This window comes from Bradysia coprophila, unplaced genomic scaffold (genome assembly GCF_014529535.1).
Source record: "Bradysia coprophila strain Holo2 unplaced genomic scaffold, BU_Bcop_v1 contig_538, whole genome shotgun sequence".
Lineage (NCBI taxonomy): Eukaryota > Metazoa > Arthropoda > Insecta > Diptera > Sciaridae > Bradysia > Bradysia coprophila.
The window spans coordinates 712,588-729,251 of NW_023503785.1; the positions used below are offsets into that span (position 1 = coordinate 712,588).

At 39.3% G+C, this 16,664-nt stretch overlaps 1 protein-coding gene and 2 long non-coding RNA genes across 3 annotated transcripts in view; 1 reads left to right on the top strand and 2 right to left on the bottom strand.

Annotated features, from left to right (window-relative positions):
• The window catches only part of LOC119083031, a 23,422-nt gene extending 18,452 nt beyond the window's left edge, over positions 1–4,970 (bottom strand). The window contains exon 1 of the long non-coding RNA XR_005088776.1: positions 4,957–4,970. This is a non-coding gene — a long non-coding RNA (uncharacterized LOC119083031). The remainder of the gene's footprint in view (positions 1–4,956) is intronic.
• Positions 4,971–5,722: 752 nt separating this feature from the next.
• On the top strand, positions 5,723–5,937 carry LOC119083030. Its single transcript, XR_005088775.1, has 2 exons — positions 5,723–5,766; positions 5,817–5,937. It is a non-coding gene; the product is annotated as an uncharacterized LOC119083030 (long non-coding RNA).
• Positions 5,938–6,643: 706 nt separating this feature from the next.
• The window catches only part of LOC119083014, a 64,375-nt gene continuing 54,354 nt past the window's right edge, over positions 6,644–16,664 (bottom strand). The window contains exons 2-11 of the mRNA XM_037192651.1: positions 13,562–14,043; positions 13,023–13,506; positions 12,830–12,952; positions 12,594–12,769; positions 12,398–12,531; positions 12,196–12,335; positions 11,901–12,127; positions 11,755–11,819; positions 11,582–11,691; positions 6,644–7,346 (exon numbers count right to left, since the gene is read on the bottom strand). Coding sequence (XP_037048546.1) covers positions 7,195–7,346; positions 11,582–11,691; positions 11,755–11,819; positions 11,901–12,127; positions 12,196–12,335; positions 12,398–12,531; positions 12,594–12,769; positions 12,830–12,952; positions 13,023–13,506; positions 13,562–14,029 — 2,079 coding nt within the window. The 5' untranslated portion in view covers positions 14,030–14,043 and the 3' untranslated portion in view covers positions 6,644–7,194. The remainder of the gene's footprint in view (positions 7,347–11,581; positions 11,692–11,754; positions 11,820–11,900; positions 12,128–12,195; positions 12,336–12,397; positions 12,532–12,593; positions 12,770–12,829; positions 12,953–13,022; positions 13,507–13,561; positions 14,044–16,664) is intronic.

A 16,664-nucleotide genomic window follows, 5' to 3' on the forward strand; every position in this document is an offset into this window, starting at 1 on the left:
TTAAACTTCATTCCCTCCACTCTTTTTCAAACTGGCTTGGGACAGTCTTTGGCCTGGTTTGGCGGTCTATGCTTCATTCTTAAAAATTCAATATTGTACCTAAGATCGGTCACTAAAACTCTCTGTTGAAACACGCAATATTTATACCAAAATTCAGACGATGGTCAATTTCAATTCCAAATATTTATTTAATCAACAAAATCGGACTGAGATGGTACACCTGAATCAACATTTTAGTTTTAATTGACTCGGTTTTTTATGAAATTTGATTATTTTGTTCACACTCACCTCAAAGTACTTCTCTGTACCTCTCTGTTTCTCGCTGTCCCATACGTTTCATATGATAGTATGATTCACTACGACAGAGTAAAGTAAACCATGCAGGAGCAGATGACGAAAATACATTCAAAGGAGGGACCTAAATCTCGTTATAATTGTTTACGTATTTTTTTCATGCATTTGTTCAGTAATTTAGGTCACTCGCCAAAATCGACTGCTCTTGCCTGAGTTACTTTCCTCTGCCGTGATTCACTCTATAAGAGTGTTAATGGTTAGTTTCCTCTTACGAAAAAAGTACTCCGTGTAATAGACAAAATTGAGTTTTTTCCTTTGTTTATTTGACAGCTCGCTCTCTCACGGCTCTCTCACGGAGTACTTTTTGTTGAGTAGAATGGACACTTAGGTTTCCATTCCACTCAACAAAAAGTACTCCGTGAGAGAGCAAACTGTCAAATAAACAAAGAAAAAATTGAAGTACTTTTTTGGTAAGAGGAAACTAATCATTATAAAAAGAATGTCAAAAAGAGAGTTCCCTCCATTGAACTCAGTTAAATTCCAAAAGGTTTCATTTAGAATTTTTCCAAACCGTAGAACGCATATGATTTCAGAACTATCGACATATTGTCGTCCCTGACGAGTCCTTCAATGTGCTGTTTCCACATAGATTTCACGGGAATTTTATGTAAGTTAGTTTTGAAATCAGCGGGACGAAACGGTGTCTTTAGGTACTTTAGGAATGACGTGACTTGGACAATCGTGTAATTTTGACGTTAATTTTTGAAAAAAGAAATTTCGAATTTCTTCGTTTTTGACCTTGACTTAAGATTTGTACCTTGTTGTCTCCTCGAGTGTTTTTTGTTTTTTGTCGTGTCCTTTAGTGTGACAACTTTGTGCTGTTTGGAGTTTACAAGAACTCTTCGAAGTGCGAAGTTCGAGTGGTTGCAAAAGGATGCGAATTCGAGTTTCTCATTTAAGTGTTCTTGAAATCTTCGGGTGGCAAGTAAAAAACTGTTTTGTTGAATGAAACTAGATGCCATATTATACTTAAATGGTCCGTTGCCAATCTGCAACGTTAAAAAACTGAGTGAATTTTGTGCACTCCTTAAGTGACTGACAAAATCTCTCACGGCTCTCTCACGGAGTACTTTTTGTTGAGTACACTTAAAGTATAGTTTCCACTTAAAAAGAGCACTCCGTTTAGCCTCCGTCTACATGACAGTTGTAAAATAGAACAAAAGAACTGTCACGCAAACGGAGTGGAAATTGAATTTATTTCAATTTTTTTTTACCTTGTTTACGTGACAGTTCCTTTGTTCTGTTTTACAACTGTCATGTAAACGGACGCTAAACGGAGTGCTCTTTTTAAGTGGAAACTATACTTAACAATCTAAACTCGTATTTACTGCTTACACGGGCGCGCGTAGAGTGATACAACTGGTGCGCAGAGTGGGAATTGTTAAATTTGAACATGGACTTTTGCGCGTAGAATGGAACACGTTCGGAGAAGTGGAACTATTAAATTTTAAGACAAACAACCAAAAACATGAATTTCCTGCTAGCTTTATTGAGGTGAGTGTATGTTTAAACAATCAACGGATTCCGAATTATAATACTTTATTGACGTAATGGGAATAACATCGACGATTTTTTCATCTTGTAAAACTAACCCAATGAACGTTTGTGCAAACATAAAAAAATGAGAATCTTTTTAGCCCCGTACGAAGTACTGGGGGCTTATAGGAACGCAAAGACGTTTGTAACATGTGGAGCCCTTGATGTGAACCAGGTACAGGACGCCGAGCAGTTTTTCCATTAGGTCGGCCATATCGAACAGATTTCAACTGTTTTTGCTTTATTAGATAAGTATTGACTGTACAAATCAGGGAAAAATATTTAGGAAATTCGGTCCACCCGGTCCCTTGGAGTAAGCCTATATCCAGCTACTCGGCCGTCCTGTGAAGGTGGTGTTTTTTTGTTAATATTCCGAGTAAACTTTGACCGAATTTCATGATTTTTTTTGTTTGAAAGGTATTAAGTTCCGGTCTCCTAAGAAAATGGATGACGGCGGCCATATTGGATTTTAGTAAAAGTGGGCATTCCATTATGGACATTATGCCGTAATTTTTGTTTGTTTGAGAGGTACTTCATACGGGCTTCCTTAGTTGCGCAATATGCAATTTTTAAGATGAATACTTTCATTAAAATTACACATGCCGCACTTGCGCTAGGTGGGCAATAATTTCAAGTATGCAATAGATTAAGGAATTGGTTTATGTATTGTCCGTTAACAAGTAGATCGCCACCGGTTTCTGGTTTTGATGGTTTTGATTTTTCTTTTTTTCACATTGTCACACGTTATTGACAATTTCAAGATATTTCAATTGACAGGTTACTCTGATTGCTTGGTGAAAAAGTACTTTACCTGGCACAAATCAAAGACTTTGGGCATATGTTTGACATTGCAATGTGGGAAACTTATTTTCAAACCCCACCGAAACCCCGTGCTACCATCTACATTAAAAATACATACCGAGCGAGCCAGGGTACGGAAGGGTTACGGAAGCAATATGGTAACGAACGCATTAGGGTTATAGCTGTTACGGACGCACTAGGGTCACGTACGAAATAGGTTTACGGGTCGTACGGGGCTCAGTCGCAGAAAATGCTCACTTAAGAAAGTGAGTGATCGGTTAATGTCCATTAAAATCCATCGGATTTTTCGATGGATTTGGCTTGTTTTCGATATAAATGAGGTGTTCCAAGGCTGGTTCCTCAATTTTGAAATGACAGATGATTCCTCTGGCACTTCCTAACTTCCATCGGATTTTTTGATGGATTTTGGTTATTTTCGATATAAGTGAGGCGTTGCAAGATTGGTTTTTAGATTTTAAGATTCAGACTGATTTCTCTAGATTTTTTCATTTCCATAAAGTTTTTTGATGTTGTCGAAGTGACATACTTACAAAAGTGGTGATATCAGTCAAAAATGTGACGAAAGTCCTTTATCTTACTTACAAAATAACTGATATCGCTGAGGGTGACGCATTGTGCGCCGTTAGCAATAGTTTTATCAACAAAAAATTGACCCAAAAAAATTTGTGAAAGATTTTACAAAAAGAAATTTGATTCATAAGTGGCAGATGTTGAGTCAAAAAAGAAATCTTCAAATTACGAGACAAAACAGGAACGATCCAAACGGATCGAAATGCGATATTAAACATTGCAACAGAATTTTATGATAATTTGTTTTCTTCAGCAAGACAGAGTCCAACGGAAGAAACCGAAGATAGACCAATAATAAGAAACGTGGGATCGGAGCCGAGATGAAAAACAAAAAGTCTCCCGGAGAAGATGGTGTTCCAGTGGAAGCCATTAAACTGGGTGGAGACTCCTTATTAAAGGCAATCACGGCTTTGTTTAATCAATGTCTCCAATGGGAAGAAGTACCAGAAGCCTGGGAAAATGCGGTAATTACATTGCTGCAAAAAAAAGGAGACATAACAAAGCTGGAAAATTACCGGCCCATAAGCCTATTGTCAACACTCTACAATTTGTTTATGAAAATCATTACGAAGAGGAACACTAACAAGTTCGACTTCTACCAACCTGTTGAACAAGCTGCTTTCAGATCTGGTTTCAGCACAAACGACCATTTGCAGGTGATGAGAACGCTTATTGAGAAGTGTCGTGAATACAACATCGACATAGTCTTGCTATTCATAGACTTCGAAAAAGCTTTCGATTCAGTGGAAACATGGTCGATATTGGACGCATTAGACGAATGTAGAGTAGACTCAAGGTACTCCAACACAATTCGATATGTGTACAAAAATGCTACTTCATGTGTAAAACTTCATAAGAGCACGGAGAAATTCAGAATCGGCCGAGGTGTAAGGCAGGGTGACACCATTTCACCGAAATTATTCACGGTGATTCTGCAGAGTATTTTTAAGAAGTTAAACTGGAGTAAAATGAGAATAAAGATAAATGGATGAAGAGGCAAGCAAAGTTGGCCTCAAGATGAACTTATCGAAAACAAAAGTCATGACCAACATCGGGGACGATAGAGAAATCAAAATTGGTGACACTGTCATTGAACGAGTCGACAGCTATGTATATCTAGGACATAAACTGAAGTTAGGTCTGGACAACCAGACTGCAGAAATAAGACGTAGGATTGGTCTTGCATGGGCAGCGTTCGGAAAACTCAGACTAATTTTCAAAAGCAAAATGAATAATAGTCTGAAACGCAAAGTTTTCGACACTTGTGTCCTTCCAGTGCTCACCTATGGAGCGGAAACGTTAACTTTAACGAAAGCATCCGAAGATAAATTGAGAGTGACACAAAGAGCCATGGAACGGAGTATGCTTGGAATAACACTCAGAGACAGAATGACGAATCAATGGATTCGACAACAGACCAGGGTCGTTGATGTCATGGAAAGAATAGCATCTCTGAAATGGAGCTGGGCGGGACATATTGCAAGAAGGACAGACGAACGTTGGACCAAAAAGATCATGAACTGGCGACCATATAAAAGACGAGCTATAGGTAGACCACCAGAGAGATGGACAAACGGAGAGGCCTACATCCAGCAGTGGATAGAAACAGGCTGACAAAGAAGAAGAAGAAGATGTTGAGGAACATGTTGTTAGGAAAATGGTTAAAAAATGTACTAAAAGAATTTGAACGGAAGAAAACCAAATCATCCGCCACTTGTGTCGCAAATATTTTCCATGAAAATATCGGTTGTGTAAAGTGACAGAAGATCGACTTGCCGACAGGACAAGCTTACGGCTAGTATCGAAATATTGAACTTTTCATCACTCGTCGATCACTCTGTCAAAATTTAATTTCACTGCTGAATGTATAGTTAGCTTATAACGTCGGAGGGAGTGCTGAAACTGTCTTCCTACGTTTTGATGCTATCTGCCGCAAGATTTACAAAATAAAACGCCCAACACAATCAATATTTTTCATTATTTCCTTTTTAATAAATTATAGCTTAAAAAACTACAAAATTTCTATTTACAATGATTTTATCCGTTTAAAAATTCGTTTTATCTCGACAATTATTATTCGTTTAAAAGTAAAATAAATAAATTGGTGCAAAAAACGGCAGTTAAGCTCAAACTTTGAAATGTTTTTTTTTTCTTAATCCTTCAAATGACTAAGAGGCTATAAGAAAAGGTCGTTCGCAAAATTCGTGCCAGTACCAAGTGTAGCTCCGAAGTAAGCGGCCAAAATGACCTCCTTTCCCTTCTGATATTACAAGCAATAACAGAAAAGAAACGGAAGATCTTTACATCGGTATATCGGCCACGACATCCCCTTATAAATTTATCACTCTTTTCATTTCATTCTGGTAGATCACTTTACGCAACTGCTGCATCCCACAGCCACCGTCACTCCGCTAATATAAATATACCGACGGCGACACAGTTACGCATTGCATTCGACATTTATTTTACCTGTTGGCCTACAATGTTTTTCTAAAATGCAGACCAACAGCTTACGCTTAGTTCGGCCGACAAAGTAATAAAAATTGCACGAGACTTTGCAAAATTAATAATTTAACTTAAATGGTAAGACGGTGAGTGGGTTGATTAGATTAGGTAATTTTATGTGGAGTAAAAGATGAATGAGTTCTCGTTAAATGAGACAATTTGTGTTATTGATGATGATAATAATAAATTAAAACAAAAAAAAATTAAAACACTGGAAGCCTGTCTCTATGTGAGTTGGCAATTGGTATTACACGCGTTTCCTTAAGTAATTCCGTTCGCTTTGCAAGAGGAAAGTGATTTGATTGGTCTATGCGAAACAGTCGACTAAGAAAACCATTTTTTTTTTGTCGAAGTAAAGACGCCGTGTCGCTTCGTCACGGCATCAATTCAAGACGGGAAGTGGGATCTCTGGATCGGGTACGATATCCCGCACAAGGTTTTCTCTGAAAATTTGATTTAGTGTAATCCGAAAGGATCAGATCAGTTTCACATTGATCTGAAATCTGAACCAACATTCCAATAAAAAATTTCAGATAAACAGATCAGTTCAGATCTGAAAAAAGTTTATTCGGATCAGTTTCAGTTCAAACATTTTCGGATCCACTTATTGGAGATCAGTTCAGTCCAGAACAATCTATTCCGAGTCCCAGGAAGATATATGAGACAGTGCCGTCTGCAGCTTCTTGGCGCCAAGGGCAATTTTTGTTTTATGGACTCGGGCGCCTGATTTTTAGACTCAGACGTTAAATGTCTGTAGGCGTCCCATATGGAAAAGAAGGCACTGAAATTGGGCCACAATATCATAAATGGTCATCAAAAAAACTGTGATCCTTCGCAGTCGAAAGTTTTTTTTTTCCACCGCTCTGGATGCAGTCTATCATTCGAAGCAACAAAACTCAGTTACCTCAGGCAAAGAGGGACTTTTTGTCACATAAGAAAACGCACACGGGAAAAATAATTTCCCTTTCCAAATTTACCAATCAAAAACTCAATAGAAAGTGGATTCATGAAGCGTCATCATGATATTTACCATGACCGTGTTCTGTTTGCGTGTGTATATTATGTGAGTGTTGTTACGTATTTTAAGAATTATTTTTTGTTTCCATAAAAATGTTTGTCGTTTAAATAAATAAAAATTTAACTTAAAAATTGTCCTACATTCTATGCGAATTGATAAATTCTAACATTTAAATCTTACTAAAATTTTTCCAATTTTTTTTAGTGCAAAATATCGATTTTTTGTTTGTTTGTTTGTAGTCATCCTGTTTGTGCTTCGGCGAGAGCGATTCTAATAAGGACGCAATTTCTAATCTCTCGTTCAAAACTTTTGTCTTTTTTTTTAAGTCTTTTTCTTCTGGTCGTCATTTCATTTCGCTGTTAAACGTATATCGTTAGTCCTCCCGGCATTTATGCCATCGACTTATGCGGATGCATCCATTTTTTCATACAATAACAGAACATCGTCGAAATGTACACCAATATCATCAAGGCGCATGTGACGGCCAGGGCAAGGACGGATGTTTTTGTGGGACATGGCTCAATTATTGTAACTGTTTTGTCTGTTAAATGAGAAATGAAAAATCGTCAGAAATGTTGTCGTCCTTTCAGCCCCAGATGCTCAAATCAGGAAATATTTGACATGGCTTGAATCTGTATTCAGGGAGGTGCGGGAAAACAGGAAAAGTACACCCTTCAAAGACTTTGAAACACTCAAATTGTGACAACAACAACTTTTACATCGTTAACTATTTACAACAATTATTACTAGATCTGAAGATTTACGTAAGGAAAATGCACAAAAAATCCGCTGCTTTCTTGATTCCTGGCTACTAATCCACGATTCCAATTTACAAAGACAATAGATTATTCTGAATGGTCTAGTTGGTCCAGTCAATATCTATCATTTGACAAATAGCTCATCAATGTCAAACAGGTTCTTCTGAAGTTATCCGATGAAAACTGAAGGAAACAAGCGAAAACACACAAAACAGACTGACTCCGAGCCTAATATTCAATACCTTTTATTTCCAGATATTTTCAGAGATATACGTGAAAAGCTGGTCAAAACAATGAGGCCAATAGCTGCTGTTGCACAAATTCGATTTTCTTAAAAATTAGATATTCACGTCAATACCTTTTAGTTGACATATCACACACGATTTTTGAGCGACAATATCCAGAGATATGCTGGAAAAACTATAGAAAAAGCTACAAAGCAAAACAAAATTACTGTTCCTCGAACTTGACTCCAAAGTTCTGTCCGTGTTTTGGAGCACTTCCCGTTGAGTTTCGATAATTTTTTTACGTCCGAAAGTTAGATAAGCACCCAAAACAGAGATAAACAACGTAAAACTTATAAATACAAGGCATCAGAACAGTCGGAGCGTTTGCTGCGACCTAGCCCCGTACAACCCGTAATCCTATTTCGTCCGCAACCATAATACGTCCGTAGCCCTAATAAGCCCGGAACCCTAATACGTCTACAACCCTCTAATGCGTCTGTTACCAAAATGCAAGTCAAGTTGGGCATTGTCAAATTTACTGAAACTGTTCATTTTTAAAATTGCGCTTAGCGCAATTACGAAAGCCCGTACGAAGTACCTTTCAAATAAAACCAACAATTTACGACATTATTTTAGAAACCCAAAATTTTTTGCCAACTTTCCATTGGGTATTCAATTACCTCTCAAATGAAACAAAAACTAGCAAAATCGGTTGAGATTTACTCTATTTATGTGCAAAGAGCACTTAGGGCCGAGTAGCGGCCTTAGTGTAAGGGTCCAAATTTGAAACTTTTTTTGCCATCATTCTATTCGGCATTCAATTCCCTTCCATAAAAAACTAAATCTAGCAAAATCGGATGAGATTTACTCGATTTATGTGCAAAAAACACTTAGGGCCGAGTAGTGGCCTTAGTCCAAGGGCCCAGATTTGAAACTTTTTTCGCCACGTTCTTTTCGGTATTCAATTACCTTCCATAAAAAACTTAATCTAGCAAAATCGGATGAGATTTACTCGATTTATGTGCAAAAAACACTTAGGGCCGAGTAGCGGCCCTAGTCCAAGGGCCCAAATTTGAAACTTTTTTCGCCATCATTCTATTCGTCATTCAATTATCTCTCAAATGAAACAAAAACTAGCAAAATCGGATGAGATTTACTCGATTTATGTGCAAAAAACACTTAGGGCCGAGTAGCGGCCTTAGTCCAAGGGCTCAAATTTGAAACTTTTTTCGTCAAGTTCTTTTCGGTATTCAATTACCTTCCATAAAAAACTAAAACTAGCAAAATCGGATGAGATTTACTCGATTTATGTGCAAAAAACACTTAGGGCCGAGTAACGACCTTTGAGCCCTCCCAACAAGCCCACGTTGCATCTTACCCAAAACCAATGTTCAGCAACTTTGTTCTACTCGTCAATACCTTTCATTTGATATATATATAGCAGCTTTTGCGTGCGTATTTCGGTAGATATCGTCGAAAGACTGAAAAACACCTATACGGCCCTAGCTCTGGATGGGCCGACCGACCCTACCATGCCCATTTTCGAACTTGACCTTACTTTTGTCGATACCAATCGGGAAAAAAAGAATTTTGAAAAAAGGTTGTGATTTACTCAAGCTAGAGTGGTCACGGACGGACGGACATTTTTTTTATTGCGGATTCGTCATCTATGAACATAACCAACTGCTTTGCCTTTACTGCCTGCTTCCAATTCGACGTGTTACAAACGGCATATTAATCTTATAAGCCCCCAGTACTTCGTACGGGGCTAAAAATTTATGATGGGTCTCAAAACAGTCGGTGTATTTCCTGTTTCCCTCTGTTTTCCGACGGAAAACAGGCAAATATGCCGACTGTTTTGAGACCCATCATAAATTTTATTTATAAGTTTTACGTTGTTTATCTCTGTTTTGGGTGCTTATCTAACTTTCGGACGTAAAAAAATTATCGAAACTCAACGGGAAGTGCTCCAAAACACGGACAGAACTTTGCAGTCAAGTTCGAGCAACAGTAATTTTGTTTTGCTTTGTCGCTTTTTCTGTAGTTTTTCCAGCACATCTCTGGATGTGATATGTCAATTGAAAGGTATTGACGAGTATTTAAAATTTAGAAAATGCGGGTTGGTTGATCAGTATCTATTAACGACAAAGCAAGCAAAACAGCATGTATTGCGGTGTTTTTCACGTGCATCTCCGGAAGTTGTCCCTCAAAAATGATAGTTGATATGTCAAATATGAAAGGCATTGACGAGATTAATCAAAAAATATTTAAATGTTTTGACTATATTTCTAGATTCCATCAGTTAGGTTGATCATTTCTGATTAATGCACACAGATCATGGGACCCTTTGTGCTACCCTGTCATCATTAAAATCTTGAAGCCCCCTTTAGGACCTCATCTCCTTCTCAACCTATTGCCTTACGCTGTACACGAACCACTCCAGGCGAGCAAACTGATCCCTATGATTAGTTACCAAAATTATCAGCTAATCTTTAGGGCAGAAAGCAAAGAGGTACTTGCGTCAACCTCGCTTCATTATACTGTAATTGCCAGAAAGCCACTGGGAGGACAGCTGCGTCTCACCCCTTAGGCCTTACACTAATGATAGCGAATAAGGCAACATTGTTGCCCGAAATCGCAGTCCTTGTCGTGCACAATGACAAAGCCTGTGATTTACATTCCGCTCGATACTGACCCGGTCCAGTCTCATATTTCATAAGACCAGCCCGTTCGAACGTAAGCCTTCTCTGCAGTGGGCCAATATGAAAGCCGAGCCAGACAGAAGCGTCACTCAGCGGCGTGGCGCCAAAAGGCCAACCGCCAAACTTTTCCACTATTTAGCCCAGAAGCCCTTACATCCAAATTAGACTGACGGACGAGCCACATTTTAAACGAGGGCCTTCGGTGCAAAAAGTGAAATGACAGAGTGTCCAGACTCCACTGAGCGAGTGTATGTTGTCTCTGCGAGGAATCAAAATAAAAGATGGGAAAAACTAGCATCTCTCAGCGGCATAACACCACCAATCCGTCCGTCGACCTTGTCCACTCTATAGTCTGAAAGCTTAACCTGTATGAAGAGTCTGGATCATTTTACTCATATAGATCCTAGCCACGTCAGTGAGTAAACTTTCAGACCATAAACCATCCGAAGGGGAAAGCTGGCAAGTGAGGCAAAGCAACTAAGAGTCCTGGCAGTGAACCACCACTAAGAAGAGTACCAATTTCGCCAAACCTTCCTAATGTCTCCGCTTACAGCGGCCAAAAATTCACTGAAACATGTTCTCAAAATATTCGTGTCGTGAATTTCTAACAGGCTCGGAGTCAGCAAAACTGCCTCTTTTGTGTTTTTTCGCTTGTTTTCTTCATAGTTTTCATCGGATAACTTTAGAAGATCCTTCTCAACATTGATATGTCAAATGATAGATATTGACTAGACCAATGAGAATAATCTATTGTCTTTGAAAATTGGGTTCGTGGAACAGCAACCACATTTTTGTAGGTAGTTAACGATTCAAAAGTTGTTGCTATCACAATTTGAATGTTTAAAAGTCTTTTCCTGTTTTCCAGCACCTCCGACGTCAAGGTCGGATCCAATCTAAGTGAACCTGAGGCCTCTGAATCTTATCAGTTCTGACCGTATTGGCTTCAGGTGATTTCGAAACTTTTAATCTAAAAAAATTCGATTACTTGAACCTGACGTGACCAGATCAGTTTCAGAGACTCAGCAATTCAACCTGATCAGGGCATTGAATCCAACTGATTTGGGATGGAAAAAAAAGTAAAAAATTTACCGAAATCTGATTCAGCCGCCTTTAAGAAATCATTCTTTTCATCGCCAAAATCAAGGACTAGAATCTCCTGTGAAATGTTCATTTGCTCCTCGTCTTCCTGTGTTTCGTTGCTGAAATGAATTGAAAGCAAATTGGTGAGCGTTCGAAAGCAAAAAAAAGCCGTCACTCTCTACCTTGCCACCGAACGACGTCTTCTACCCCATGACTCTACTGAATCGCGTCCCCATTCACAGACAGCCTGTTTTGATGGAAAGAAAATCAAACATTAGTGAGAACCCAACTTTCGGTTTTCGTTTTTCTTCTTTAAAATTCGACTTACCGGCTCGCAGGGTCCAAGACAGTATTTAACGTTGCACTGGAATATCACACCATAACTTTCGGTAAATCGGAAAGCTTCGTACACAGACTGTAATGCATTGCCATCGGGTGTGAATGCTGGGAATATCGTTGGATCGACTGGACAACCGTCATCGTCGATAATTTGGAATGTGCTCTTTGAGTCTTTGGCCATGGCCACACACGATCGGGCAAAAATGCCATAAGGAGCTGTTAACACAAGATTTTCATCATTTTTCATTATCATATGGCTGCACGTCCATCATCGCAACACTTACTGTCTTCGGGAATTTCAATGCGGAACGTTAGCCGATCACCGATTCGAACCGTTTCAACTTCACGATTTCGTGCATCTAAGATACGGATACGCGGTGGTGGAGCCTCCGGCGACGAATTGATGTGAATCATTTCGGGATCGCTGTGGAAAGAAAAGCGTTCATCGAGAATGCGATACATCAAAATGTATTCGCGACGACATACCGAATCGGCATCATTCCGAATGTGATATTCTTCGAGCTCATGTCGTACGTACACTTGACTTTGTAGATTTTGTCGGCCTTTGTCATGACAACGCTGTGATGTTGTAGAACCACCGTGTTGGAGTAGACTCCGGTCTAAATCAAATGTACAGTTAAAACGTTGGTCAACGATCATCGACAACAGAAACACATCCTACCACACTCTGTGTATTACAATCCTGGCCGCCCATTGTCAAATCGAGTCGGAATTCGTCCGAATTGATGACGTCAATGTTGCACGTCTCGGATCGTCCGAGAGCATAAATACGTCCGTTGAATGGCTTATTGGTGCGAACTTGAACGGCAATGCGGGTGTCCTTACAGCGAACGGCCACTGATAGCAACAATACAATTTGAGAAACTGAACCGCACGTTCCGAACAGAGACTACTCACCATCATAGCATGTACCGGTTTTGTCGCAATTGGCTTCGGATCGTGTTAAATTGTTGATTGATGGGTCTTCGGTGAGGTCAAGCAAAGGAGGATCGGTTGATGCTACCGATGATGGGGCTGATTCTGGAAAAGAAAATTTTTGGTTTTCGGAATTTGTGCGACTAGCGTCTGAGGTCCATCCATGTCGACTTACTCTCGCAAACATTTTCGTAGTACTTTCCAGTCGGTTCACCGTGATCGATCAATGGTCGTTCAGCGTTCAAGTATGTTGATGGGCCATCCGGCAACGATTTGTGATCCAAATGATACAAACGGCAATTGTATTGGGATCCTTGCGGTTGCCCTAAATACAGGAATGACCGACACAGGAACTCCGATTCGATTTCACACGCCAAACGGCAGGCTGGTTCCGAAGTCACTTGCAACTCCTTGTCGGTGTAATAGTGAAGACCGACATATTGGGCGACTTTTTCATCCGACACTCCGATTCGGGGATTGGGGAAGACTCTCGTGTTTTTGCAGCCTTGCGCTGGTTTCAGACACAAGTTCTCAAAGTAATCCGTTCCTTGGGCATCGACTAATTGAACGAATTGACCGGTCGTCCGACGATCTGAATCGCTCAGCACACACTTCATGTTGTTGTAATCGTATTCCACGGATCGGCATACGAAGCGTTTCTAGTGGAAGAAGACGTTAGACGGTATATTAAGCGTATGTCGATGTTACACAAACCTCATTCAGACATGCCGACAAGCAAGCTTCTTTCGTACTCGTATAGATCAGCGCATTGTCCAGTCCGCGGATCATTTTATTCGGAACGCGTTCAAAAGACCACGGTCGGACGCAAACATTTTCGCTGCGCAACTGTAATTTGACCATGTAGTACATGCTGGCCGACCGTTGCGCCACAGCGCTCGGATTATGAGCGCTCGAATCATTTTGTAGCTGACACAATGTTTCCTGGGCCGGTGTCAATGGATTTACGACGAAACTGAACGCGGCTGCCTGACAGTCCTGTTCCTCACGACACCATCCTTGACATTCGTACAGCGACAGATTTTTCACACTGTAGTATGTGGTGCCGGAGAAGTCGTAGTCGGTCAGTTTTTCGAAAGCTACACGAGCATTGGCTGTGGCTGCTATACTAACTGTTAACAGCAGCGTTGAAATAAAGCCCATGGACATTGTTCGACGGAGCATTTTGTTGAATATCTCTGAAAGAAGAAATATGAAACGTTATTAACGAAATGCTTACGGCGCAGCGTAATTATTATATTCATTTCTCTCAGAGCCCATATTCTGTTGTACAAAGAAATGATTTTTCATTCGAAGAATCTACAAAATTGACACAGGTCAATCACTCTGGAAATTCATCATCATTTATCAAACAATCACCATTACGGATAGGTGATGAGAATCGTGATCATTTAAATCATAATAAACACTAAATATCTCACCGCATCGATACGAAAACCAACCCAATCGATTAGTTCCTGTGGTGCACCCGAAACAAATGCGGACAACGAAGCAACAGAACGAAGACGGTAAGAAAAAGAACCCATTCTCCCATGTCAACGATCGACGGTCAATTTGTTAATAATAATATATAAAAAAAAGCAGCAACAACTACAAACAGATGAACCATCACGTACGATACCTATATTTTAAAACGATTTTGTTTATAGAATTCTCTTGTGCCACATTAACATATTCCCACATTAACGATTCAGAGTTTGAGACGAACAAATTATGTTCCATGAAGAACATTTAAATGTTTCAGTTAGAGTTGCCGTGTTAAGCCAAAACACCGTATCGCATTGTTTGGAGGCTTTGGAGAGCTTTCCAAGCTTCATTTGGATTCCAATTGGAAGAGTGGAATATTTCAGTTTAATACAAAAGTAGTTTCAAAGCTCTTTGAAAGCAAAGACATAAATGCAAACCGTAGTTTCGGCTTAACACGGCAGAGGTTATTGCTGCCATGTTACCTCAAAACACCGTATCACATTTGTGTCTTTGCTTTTATAAAGTTTTCGATAACTTTAAGCTTCTTTTGTGTTCCACTGAAATAGTTCATATCTCCAATGGAATCTAAAAGAAGCTCTCCAAAGCACACAAACATTGACGACGCTTTGGCTTAACACGGTAGATAACACACGAATTAAAGCTCTTCTAAAAGTAAAGACACAATTGCGATGCTGCGCTTTAGTTTGACACGGCAGATATCTATCTTATCTATGAATCGAAGAGTTTGCGTGCGTGCACCTCTAATGCTTAGTTAAATAACAAGATTCGCCTTTAATCCATTTTTTTAATATTTATTTGCAATAATTTTCCAACCAATTTTCGTCAAAACCATTCGCTACCATTGCAAGGCCGTTTTAGTTTCAACCGTGGTATAGTATTGGCTTATAATGAAATGTCGTTTTTTGCCATCGATTATCGTGAAACTTTTCAGGTCTAAACGAAATTCGCCACTGGGAATAGCATATTTTATTTATTTATATTGATGCGACAAAAAAGACTGCTCACAATAGTGGCGCAGCCAGTAAAAAATCGATCTTTTCATATAAAAAAAAAAATTACAATAAATAAAAATCATCAATTTTCTTCTTCCCTAATGTTCCCAAAATGCAAGCGGCATTTCCACGTTGTATCGCGATTGATAATCTTTGTAAAAGATAATCTTTCGATTTAGCTTCACCAGTTGCTTTTTTCATTAAAGAACCCAATTTGTCTATGAATTTCTTTGTTTCTGGGCCCATACAACCTAGCGTCTCGAAAGCGAGTGGTGTTAGTAAATAATTTTGTTTTAGAGAAATATAATGGTTATGCTTATGTCTCTCAGCTTTGTCTGCTATTGTGCGAGCTTTCTTTGAAGAATCATTAATATAAGAAGCAGCCATAGTATCCCTCACAGTCACATCCCACAAGAGTGATTTACCATGACTCCACGGTATCAACGTCATGCCGTCTGGTCTTTTACCATCATCTCTTGACACACCTGGGGGCTGTATAATATTTGGGACACCTGCACTAGAGAAAGCATGAGCGAAGATGTTATTCATAGTATCATGTCTAGCAAATTTTCCTTCTGCGCATTTAGCGCAAGATAGACCATGTAAACCATCTCTTTCTACCATTTTACCGCAAATACATTTGTGTTCCTCACATAATTTTGAACCTACTCTAAGTCCAACAGCAATTCTGGCAGAGTTGTTATCCAATAACAATCCCAATTGACTCGATGGGATCACTTGCAGCCACTATGAAGATTCTTTAGTTGATGACGCAAGTAATCGTGCACGAGTCCTAAGATCACCATTTTCAAACAACTCATCGAATTGATGTTTGATCTTCGGAAGATCCCAATTCCTTTGTTCTTTTTTAAGCGTATCGGTTTCTGGAACAAAATTGCGTGGAATTTCATCGATTAATTGTAAAATCTGATCATTAATTATTTTTAAGTTAAACTTTTGGAGTATGACATCACACAATTCTGACGATGAATAAACAGATGATAAATAGGCCGGTATTGCCAAATCCTCAACTCTCCTAATACCTATACCACCATAAGACAAAGGAAGAGATGCCTGATCCCATGACAAACCTTCTAATCTCACATTCGTAATAGCCTCCAATGTCGACCGAAACATCTCATCAACAGATCTAAGATGATCGGGTAACAAGTAGGCTCTAGAAGTACGCATCAAGTAATTAAATCTACAACCACTCAACGACTTCCTGAAAACACACAAAGCAGGATGGACATCCATCAGTTTAAGTCGGTCACACATCAACTTAACTGATTCGGTCTTAGAAGAAAACATCCTCTTTA